Source organism: Echiichthys vipera (assembly GCF_963691815.1).
Source record: "Echiichthys vipera genome assembly, chromosome: 15".
Classification (NCBI taxonomy): domain Eukaryota; kingdom Metazoa; phylum Chordata; class Actinopteri; order Perciformes; family Trachinidae; genus Echiichthys; species Echiichthys vipera.
In genome coordinates, this window is record NC_139840.1 from 13,334,045 (window position 1) to 13,345,179 (window position 11,135).

An 11,135-nucleotide genomic window follows, 5' to 3' on the forward strand; every position below is an offset into this window, starting at 1 on the left:
GACTGTTATCTTTTGCCACCTGGAAAATGTAAGGAAAACTCCCAGGCTGTGTCTGGACTGCTGCCCATAAATAGCTCTGCATGATACAACTTTTTTCTTTTGGTAGAATAAGAGATGGAAGTGGTACTCGTCCTCCTCCTGTTTGTAACAACTGGTGAGTCCACATTCAACTCTTTCATTCATTAGAATTGACCACATGAAGTAAATATGAAGCAATCACACTTTTTGTCTGTCTTTCCCTGTATGTTAAAGTGTCTGGGTGTGGTGTGCCCAGCTACCAGCCTCACACCAGTCGTGTGGTGAATGGGGAAGAAGCCCATCCATACAGCTGGCCATGGCAGGTTTCTTTGGAGTCTTTCTTCCCCACTTGTGGAGGAACGCTTATTGCTCCTAACTGGGTCTTGACTGCTGCACACTGCATCACGTGAGGACAAGTTTAATACATCTCACACAAACATAACTTAAAATAAATGACATGTGGGATCCCTGGTTATTTGTTTCTTGCAACAGTCACACTGCATTTAAGGTTAAAGCAATAATTTATAGATATTTACTTTTTAAAACAAGACAATAAACTTTTTTATTTTTCAATCTAGATTCCACACGTACAGGGTGGTTCTTGCTGAGCATGACATGAAGAAGGAGGAAGGACCTGAACAGTCCATTATGGTGGCAAAAATGTTCATCCATCCTAAATGGAACGACAACTGCGTGTCTTGTGGGTAGGTTATCATCCCTTCTCAACGTTAAAATCCTAGTGTTCCAGATTTGCAGTGGATTTTTCAAGAAACACAGTACATGTCCTTGAAAACTGTGCCTACCCTGAGAGTTTCTGTTGAACGGCAGCTGAGTACATATATACGTTTGTTTTTTTAAAGGAATTCACTTTCACTTGTGGAAAAAACAAGCACTGAACACAAAAGACTGCGAAATAAAAAATAATAATTATTGACATGATTCTTTCCGTTTCATCCTGTTATGTAGGAATGACATTGCCCTGCTTAAACTGGAGAAAAGTGCTGTTATCAATGACAAGGTTCAGCTGGCTTGCCTGCCACAGCATGGTGCTTCTCTCGCCCACAACCAGCCCTGCTATGTCACAGGCTGGGGTCGTCTCTACTGTAAGAAACCCAGCTCGTGTGGGCAGTAGTGTGTAAAACAAATATATTTCAGATATATCAAATGTTATTCAAATACAGTATAGTTATCATGTAATCTTCTCTTTAGCTGGTGGCCCTCAAGCGACTACTCTGCAACAGGCCCTACTTCCTATTGTGGATCACAATATCTGTAGTCAAAGTGACTGGTGGGGAAGCTCAGCAAAGACAACTATGGTCTGTGCAGGGGGAGAGAGCAAGTCAGCGTGCCACGTGAGTAACAACCACACAAATCCCTGCTTTGTGTGAAACACACCATAACATTTTACATTGCTTTTTTCATTATCTTCCAGGGGGACTCTGGAGGCCCTCTGAACTGTAAAGGCAGAGATGGTAAGTGGTATGTGCAAGGAGTGACTAGTTTTGTGGATGGACGGGGATGTAATACCCCCCAGAAGCCCACAGTCTTTACCCGCGTGGCCACTTTCATCCCCTGGATCAGTGAGGTGAGGGCAGCCACATAAATGGCATCAAGCAACCGTGTAACACATGAATGCTATTTGTGAAATGTACAAATCTAATCTTGTGGTATTTTCTCTTCAGACCATGGCCCAAAACTGAAGAAGTGACTGGATGAATAAACTGTCTCATGACATCTAAATGTTTTATTTGTCCTGTTTTTCATCAAAATATAAACAGATTATAATATATTTAAATACATCTCGCATTCACAACAACCATTTTAATTAGTATAAACATTATTTGACAACTTTACAAGGACAGGATAAAGATAAACCAACACAGACATAGTTTTATTTGAACAGATCAAGGACTTCATTATGAATATTTCTACAAGTAAATGATCTGTTAGTGGTTAGTGTGTCCTTTGTAATGTATTCAAAAACAACAGACTAAAGTCAACGTGGAGAGAAATCTGAATATAACTTGATGGTTAACTGATGACAGATGGTTTATTCTTCTTTTGCAGAATCTTTGCAAATAATCAATTATTGAAAAGACATGTGAGAGTCCTGACTGTAACTTTGAACTTGGATCAGCAGCTGCACAAAACTCAGATAATATCCAAACAACTGGACTGTGTGGGATTTAACTGTTTGATTGGAGGATTTTTTTAAATTCAGTAGCCTTGAAGCTGCATCAGTCATTGAAAACAGATCCTCATGGGTCTGAAGGTGTCCAGGTGAAGAAGTCGATTCCCTGCAGCTCCTCAGGTAAGTAGTGCTGATCTACAGTGCCGCTGAAGGCTGGGTTGTATTTGTAGCCTTTTGCGTAGCCCAGTTGTTTCATCAGTCTGGTGGACGCGTTGCGAAGGTGCAGGGGGACAGAAGGTAGGGGCCCTTTGTGGTTCCTCAAACAAGCCTTCACATTAGCATAGGCCTTGTAGATATCCACAGACTTGGGTGCTCGTGCCAGATAGACTACACACTGAGCCAGGATCACCTGTAAAAGACATGGGATACAAATATTGTCAGAAAATCAGGTTTGTATGACTCAAAACCATCACTGATAAGTGCCTACCTCACATTCAGGCATCCCGATGAAGTGACAGGCTTGGAAGGCTGACACAGCCTGAGGAAGAGCGGATGGGTCTGCCATACCTGAGACATAGGACAAGAAATGGAGGCCGTCCAGTCAGACAGACTGCATTAAAAAGATACATAACTGCTCTGTAAGCATTCAGTTGAATCTGTATTTTCTTTCCTGTAATAATAATGAAATAGTGGGGATTTCCGGCACAACTTCACCTACATACAAAATGCATGGAGAAGGGAATGAAGTCTGAAAAGGTCAAAACCCCAGCAACACTTGTAGGATATAGAACAACTTTATTGTTAGACCCACGTGTTTATTTATCTTTTAGTCATTTTCTATGTTGTATCCCTCTTGATGTTTTTAAGATGCATTTTGTTGTCCTTCCTATTTATTCTTGCACTTTATTAAACATTGTACAGGTAATGGTACAATGTTTTGAAAAATGTGCCTCACTAAATTTGCCCATTTGGGGTTAAGGCTAATTGTGATGAAGGACGACCTCTGCCCACAGGTAAAGGGGCCGTCGCAGCTGGCAGAGGAATACAGCCGGAGTCACATTGTGTAAAAGTATGGTGCCTAATGAAAAAATAGTGGGGGCACAGTAATGCAGAGCTACAACATGATCAGTAAACTATAACTGAAACCCTTTTTGGTAACCAGAGTGCTGTGGTCTCATCTTTCAAACCTGGCTGGTGTTAATGAATGACCGTAATACAGTAAATGATCCAAAATAGATAAATACAGAGATAATATAATGCATTTCACCTACCCACATCCTCGCTGGCAAAGCGGACCAGTCTGCGAGCCACATAGAGAGGATCCTCACCACCCTCCAGCATGCGGCCCAGCCAGTAGAGGGACGCATTCTCATCGGAGCCTCTCATAGACTTATGCAACGCTGAGATACAGTTGTAATGCTCTTCACCTTTGAGTAACACACACAAATAAATCAACACGTGTGAAGACAAATCATTGACAGGTGGCATTTCATCAACCATTTGCCTAACCTTGAACGGAAGAATACTGTCTCCATTAAGGTTGTTAGATAATCTGAGTTTCATCGCCTCGTGAAGCAGGGAACAGTAATACTCAATGTTTAGGGCAGCTGAAGTGTTATGTAACAGGACAGCGTTGATGGGCAGATTATGAAAGATTGAGTGGGAAGGTGGGAAAGTGTAAATGACTCGAGTGGTTGAAACTACAGTATAGAGACTGTAACTAGGAGGAACATTAAAAAACATTTTATTTATAGATTAGCTACTGCATTTTAAGAAAACACCAAGTTATATTTATTTCTAGTACAGAGTCATAGTTATATATATCATTTTATCAAGGACAGTGGGGCTCTACTTTAATGTGTGTACTGTATAACACATGGCACTCCTAACTTAGCAACCGTGAGCACAGCTATAAACACATTGCTGAGGTTTTTTCTCTTATCATGCAATTCGCTTCATAAAGGCTGTGACAGGATAGTCATCACAGTTTGTGGAAAGTAATATTTTAGGGCTGTTAAACTCAAAAACTCGAGTTATTTCAATTTGATCAAAGGGAAGATTTTGATGGCAGGTGCTTTGCTGAAACTGCTGAAAGGATTTAAAAAAAATGTTTAGAATCCTAAAACACACTTATTGATTCTGTTGAACATCTTAGTTGTCCCAGTCCTATTACATGAATCCTTTTCAAATGTGTGTCAGTGTTTCAAAATTAGACAGATGTCCTCTAATCTGAAGCACATACAGATTCTACATTCAGGTAGGAACATGCCTGTGTTCCACTTTGGTATTAGGCCTACATACTTTGAAAAAAAATAAAAACTTAAAAGTAAAAATATATTTTGTGAACATCAGGCTTCCCTGATGAATAGAGAATGTGAAATGTATTCCTGCTGTGGTCCATAATTGCCACAAAATCCAAATAAATTAGGTTTTTGAGCAATACATTTTGATATGAAGTCCGAAGAAAAACTAGTTTTAACTTGCCAGCTGCTAATCAGTAACCACATTTTAAAGAATACCAAATTTATAAATTACAAAACAAAGGAATCTTTTTTTTTTTGTTAGCGTTTCACAGATTCAGCCATCATTGGTAATAAACAGAAAATAACTGTGTGGAAGCACTTTATATACAAATATTAGAAGTTACTTTGGTAAATCTAGAGTGCCCTGAAGTTGCACACGCCACCTCTCAACAACTCTAAAAGTGACAAAATGAGTACATGTGGGCTCACCAGCTTTATCATAGAGAATATGGGACCTCTGAAGACCTTCCTTGATGTGCACTTCCTTCACCAGTATTTCCTGAGAACCACCTTGTCCTGATGTGTCGGGCCGGGCCGAGGTCACCTGAGCCTGAACAGCCAGCTGCAGACTATTGAGTCCTGCTCTCGCATCACCATCACAAAGGAAGGCGATGGTGTCCAGAGCTTTTTGTTCAATGAAAACCTTTGGCCTAAGAATACAATAATATACATCAGATATAGTGTATCAGTGCAAATACTTAAAAAATAGTCATGTCTTTGTAAGGAAGCAAAACATAAGAAATTGGATTCCTTGAATGAATAACATAGTATTTCTACTCATTTCACTAGTGAGACAAAAAGGTCACTGCAAAGAAATGAAAGACTGAATTCAAGGATGCAAACTCAGATCCTCTAATGGAGACAAAAATGGATACATAGATCACTCTCGTCAAGTATGCACAGGAAACATCATTAATATTCCTGGAGCCTCTGTCCTTTAATGCTAACACTTTGAAAATGTACAGTCTAATTTGATATTAAAGCCAATAATAGCTTTCCTCCAAATAAAGCAAAAAAAAACAACAAAAAAACCCCAAAACCCACACACACAAAAAAAGAAACCAAAACCCCACGATCAGTGCGTAGGAAAAGGTACAACAGACATATTAGTTGTGAGTTATCAACTTCAAAAACATGTATTGACTCTGTCGCCTGTTTATTCGGTACCCGTAACCCTTAAACCTTAATTGATATAAACAGGGTGGACAAAATAATTAAAATACCTGTCCGTTTAATTAAATATAATTCAACTGCACTGACGCAAACTACAGTTAAGTCAACACCTCTATAAAACAGTTGGAAGTGGAACACTTTAACCTTCATGAAAGAAGGGTTTATTGCAGGGCTGTTGTGTTGTATCCTGTATTAGCATTAGCTTTAGCTAGGTGTAACTAATAAACTGGTAACAATGTATATTTAGTCATTTTACTCTAAGCTGTGTATTATTGGTTACCATGGTGTTTTATCCCCGATAAAAGTGAGCCAGCTTCATTCTGGTTTAAACCCTAAGTTAGCCGGCTAACACTTTAATCCTGTGACACGTTACAGGCCCAGATTTCAGTGCTTCCAGAACAAACAGAATCTGACAAAGATATTTGATTATATCTCTGGAGCTCATCGTCATCACATACCACCTGCAGCCAGCAGTTAACAGCTGTCTTATTGTCCACAACTGAAATTCCTTTCTGTCAACATATCAGCCCAGAGCAGAGCTGAGGGGATTGATGTGGCTCCAACAACTGCTAGTACACTCCTCCCATATATTATCTGACTGAATCCACTAAGCCAGGAACAGAAGAAGACAACAGGCCACCCACTCAACCAAAGGATTTTGGGTTGTCTGGTGATACTCGGTCATAATGTGTGACAGGTCTTGGTCACCAGTGGCGCACTTACTCGTGTCCATCTGATTGGTCTTGATCTTTGGGATTCGCTGGATCTCGCCCCAGGACTGTGATTCCCAGTGTGGCCACGGCCCGGTCCAGGATCGAGCCCATCGCCTCCACAGAGAGCTTCTCCAGAACCAGCACCCTACACCTGCTCAGCAGGGCAGCGTTCACCTGGAAGGACGGATTTTCTGTGGTTGCCCCGATCAGAGTCACCGTACCACACTCCACGTGAGGAAGGAAGGTGTCCTACAGACAAATACACATGTTGAGAGAGGGAAAAGGGGGAACAAAGCAAACATGGAAGGAAAAAAGTCACAATGAACATCTCTGAAATGACAAGATATCAAGAGTAAGTCTTATTATTTTTTTAATACTATTGACTGAACGTGCCATAGGTATTTACTGCATGTAGCACCAGATTATACAACGTCTAAAAATAATGTTTTCTACAGTCTCCTAGTTTTAAGAAAAAGAAGTAAGCAGAGCCATGCTGTTAATTTAACTGAAAAAGGTGGCTTAACCTCACCTATTTAAAATGTTGTGAATGAGTTACAATGTTACAGCTTAGTACATGAATCTTGAGTAGCACTAACTGTTTTTCTGCAATTCATTTTATGCACCCGCATATTATGTTTTCGAAACAAAATACAATAGTTTTCTTCTTCTACTGACTCATAAAATAATAATATAGGTCTTCCAAGAATCAAACAAAGGAACTGATATTGTTTGAGAGGGGATCGACTGTTTATTTCGAGTGGGCACAGCTAAGATAAGACTAGCTAAGTGTTTTTATCTTTGGACAGAGGCAGGTTAGCAGTTGGGTTGTGGCTTCATATTTGACTGACAGACATGAGAGTTGTATCAATCTTCTTATCTAACTATTTGCAAGAAAGTAAAGAAGCACATTTCCATTATTCCTTTGACCCATTTACACTGAAAGTAAGAAAAAACGTATACTCAGGTTGGATTTTGATTCCATTTTGACACTGATCAGAGCACATCTTTCTGGCTCAATACTCCACCTGTTGGGATTTGTTGAAGCGGTGTATTTCGTCGATGAACATGATGGTCTTCCTCTTGCACAGTCGGAGCTCATTCTGCGCCTGCTTGATCAACTCTCGGACATCATTGGTGGACGCGCTGGTGGCAGACAGAGTGACAAAACGAGCTGTTCCCTTCTTTTTACTGGTGCTGGCAATTATGTGAGCTAGAGTGGTCTGAAAGACAACAAAACATATACAAATTGATCTGATTAAAACCCATGCAATGCCTTTTGGAATCTAAATGAGAGATTAGTCATATTAGATCTTTAATCCCTAGTTTTTGAGCCATTCATTCAAATGTCCAGGTCATATAATCAACATTCCTTTGAGGGCATAGTAAATCTCATCTTCACTGTAAATCCTTATAACAAGCTCCAAAAATAACCTTTCAATTGTGGAACCTGAGTGCTGTAAGACAACTGACAGGGGGAGATAAAGTGATACTAAAGCGTGTTGACAAAGTCTAAGTATGGCGAGCTTCTGTATCACAACCTACTCCAGTAGCTTGGCATACCGAGGAAGCCATTAACATGCTATATTCAGCTCTGATAAAGAAGAGTTGCAAGCACCAACCTGGCAGCCAGAAAAGGAATAACTTACCCTTTCAACATACTGTAAAAGTTTCCACTCTCTCCTTGACAAGTGCAAGAGAGGAAAGAGCAACGCTGATGTAGACTACTGTTATTGTGTCGCATAAATTGTAGCCGAGTACTACCGCTTATAGGAACTGTTATAGTTACATGTGCGGAGTGTATTAATTGATTGCACAAACATACAGTGCAAAGTCATTTACCAAGAACAAATGGCAAGCATTCATTGGTTCCTGCTTCTCCTTTCTCAGTTTCATATAATTGTAAATTAAATATATATTTGCATTTGCAACTGTTAAATGGACATTTCATGAGCATTTATGATGTTATGGGACATATTAATGCACATATTTTAAACAATCAATCTATTAAATAAAAAAAACATCAACAATGAAAATAATTTACACTGCAGGTGATTGTCTTTTTAAAAACTTTTTATGTCATTTTGTAGACAAAGTGATTAATGGGTGAAATAATCAGCAGATTAACTGACGGAAATAATTTGTAGCGTAAGTCCTAAATGTTACAGAGCAATTAGTAAGTAAATATTCCGGTTAACTGATAGTGAAAATAATATGCTGCCGCCTATAGCTACTGATATTGGATAGCTTAAACTTCCCCCTCAGCTCTAAAATGTGTTTTGCTTATTGTTACTTTAATTGTACGTTTGAACTTCACTCTGAAGAATGATGTAGTTCGAAGTAAGTCTGCAGCAAAATTGTCAGTGTTCATTGTTTATATAATATCACCCGTACCAAGTTACATTTACACTTTAAACAGTGCTAACATTTGAATTCTTCAATAGTGTTAATTTCTAACATTCACAGTGTTGTTTTTATGCCATCTGAAAGTGTATTCCTAAACACTGATTTTAAGTATTTAAAGGAGAGCACTTCTAAACTGTTGAAGTGAAAAACATTTGTAGATTCATAGATTATTGATTTGTTTTAATGACAGAGAACGAGTAGATATAATTTAACAAAAAATGAAGGTCATTTTTTTTAAAGGTCCCATATTGTAAAATGTGAGATTTCCATGTCTTTTTTTTTATAAAGGAGGACAGAGGTACTGTGAAAGTATCAAAACGGTCATATTCAGAAAATCAAACCTTCAGAAGAGTAATGAATTAAGGTTTTTTTAGGCCAAGGACCCCTTAGATGAAAAAGAGACGAAGCAGGGACCCTCTACTTCAAATATTGTATAAATTTGAGTTGCAAATTAAATTGTGCCTAACAGCTATGGCGGCCTAAAGCCAATACGCACAGCTTTTTATGGTGCATACATTACTAAGATACAATGATCATTATTAACATATCCATATATTTATACATCATGTTTTAATTTTAAACTTTTGGAGGGCACATTGAACCCTTCAGCTCAATTGTATCTGCTCATGGTTACCTACCTTACCTTGTGACTACCACTGGCGTGCACAGGGGGTGGGGGGGACGGTCACCCCCCTTGTGGCTCAATTGTTAAAAACCGCACACTAAAGTGCCCTCTAGGAGCCAAACCGCGTGCTGAAGTGCCCTCTAGGAGCTAAAACGTGTGTTAAAATCCCCTCTTCCGTGGCGGGGGCGCGCTATATGGGCCTTTTTTCCCACCCCTGCCCTTCAAAAAGTCTGCGCATGCCAGTGATGACTACCTTGCGTATAAGCCAGTACACCTATCGTCAAGGTTGTCAGTTTTCCCCCATAAATTTATCTTTGCTTAAAATACGTTGCCCTCACTTTAATGTATATTTTTAGACTAGTTTTTGACAAAAAAAAAACAACCTTAAAAACTTCTTAAAGATTATCAAACAATTGAGCAGACCCCCGTAGTAACTCTGAGGACCCCCTGGGGGTCCCGGACCCACTGTTGAAGATCTCTGAAATATGGGGCAGGGGATGCTACATCGCGGATGACGTCACCAGCCCACCTTTCCGCATCCCGGTGGTCCCCAGAGAATCAGAGATGGTATTTCCTGGGAGTCCAGAAGTGACCGGAGGAGTGTCTGCTGGCCCACAACTTTACTTTGACCAAAGTATTCCTCCAGTGTGTTCGGTCTCAGTGTCTCCGCTAAAGGCTTGTTAGTCGTCATCAGTGTCCGTATTGATAAATTAGCGGATGTCTTCAAAGTCTGTCCGTTTAATCCAGAAGGATGACTCTTCAGATCCTCCGTACCTGCTGCTGGTCCTGGTTCTGCTTCTCCCAGCAGATTACGTTTAACTCCCTTGTTGGGAGCTGGCTGTTTATTTGAGAGTATCGCGTTCCGTTCACTTTGAGCTGAAGCTTTACTCTTGTTGGTCTGAAACAGAGAAAACACCGAGGATGACGGCGCACCAGTCGTGGAGGAGGAGGAGCCGGCCACAGTGTCGTTGACACCGGGGCTGGGTGGCTCAGCCTCCGCACTGATGCGAGACTTCTTCAAAGGAGGCTCGCTTTCGTCTGCTCTCGACGGACCGCTGTCGGTGACGCTTTTCAGCAGACACACGTCGAGGTGTCCGTTAATTGCGGCAGCCTTGAAGTCTTTAAAACAAACGGGACATTGCACCGCGTCTCGTGCTGGAGATGTCATTTCGGTCGCCATGTTGATTTCCCGCAAAACTTTGGACCTTTAATCACGTGACCAAAGTTGAAAGTTGTTTTTGCCTGACGTTATGCCCAGATGCAACTTTCCCTTTTTACGAGCTGAATATGATGTTTATCATGTTTTTTTGATTTAATTATTTTTATTATATTAATATTTTTTTTTATTGAAACGATTCAATATCAACATTACTTCCATTAAATGTTCCAGAGGCATACACAATACCAACACATGTCTTTCTAAAGGTAGAAATAATAAAAACATAAATTAAAATAACTTTTTAGTCGATTTCCTGTAATTTCTTCGCTGTCCATGGATGCATTCACGTGTTGATGGGACGGTCCGACATCAGGGAATTTCCTGTCCAGCTTGTTTTCGAGACAAACGCACGTGAAGCCTAAGTCTACATCATGAAATGTGACCAGTGTTGTTTAACCCCTAGGGTGCTAAGTCTGGCTAACGTTGCAAATTAAATGTGACTGTCACAGTTTTACTTCATTTTGTGTCAAGGGAAACGTGTTTTTCCTATTGACTATAGTAACTGAACGCAGCCTAAGGCAACGTTGATGAAGCAGGTTATTTATGGGGG

At 40.1% G+C, this 11,135-nt stretch overlaps 2 protein-coding genes across 3 annotated transcripts; one reads left to right on the forward strand and one right to left on the reverse strand.

Moving 5' to 3' along the window:
- Positions 1–114: 114 nt before the first annotated feature.
- Positions 115–1,718, forward strand: LOC310957874 (chymotrypsin-like elastase family member 3B; the record flags this gene model as incomplete). Its single annotated transcript, XM_083928612.1, has 7 exons — positions 115–154; positions 253–424; positions 597–722; positions 985–1,121; positions 1,228–1,370; positions 1,451–1,603; positions 1,701–1,718. The coding sequence occupies 7 exons, from the start codon at positions 115–117 to the stop codon at positions 1,716–1,718; spliced, it is 789 nt and encodes a 262-aa protein (XP_083784738.1).
- Positions 1,719–1,825: 107 nt separating this feature from the next.
- wrnip1 (WRN helicase interacting protein 1) lies at positions 1,826–10,546 on the reverse strand (the record flags this gene model as incomplete). 2 transcript variants are annotated; one of them, XM_083928853.1, is made up of 7 exons in its annotated part: positions 1,826–2,558; positions 2,637–2,716; positions 3,421–3,576; positions 4,882–5,102; positions 6,349–6,587; positions 7,364–7,558; positions 9,896–10,546. In XM_083928853.1, 7 exons carry the CDS (start codon positions 10,544–10,546, stop codon positions 2,277–2,279), a joined length of 1,824 nt encoding a protein of 607 aa, XP_083784979.1. In that variant the 3' UTR covers positions 1,826–2,276. The 2 variants fall into 2 exon arrangements, with proteins under 2 accessions (XP_083784979.1, XP_083784980.1); XM_083928854.1 differs by having other exon boundaries at positions 2,355–2,558; positions 2,642–2,716.
- Positions 10,547–11,135: the final 589 nt, after the last annotated feature.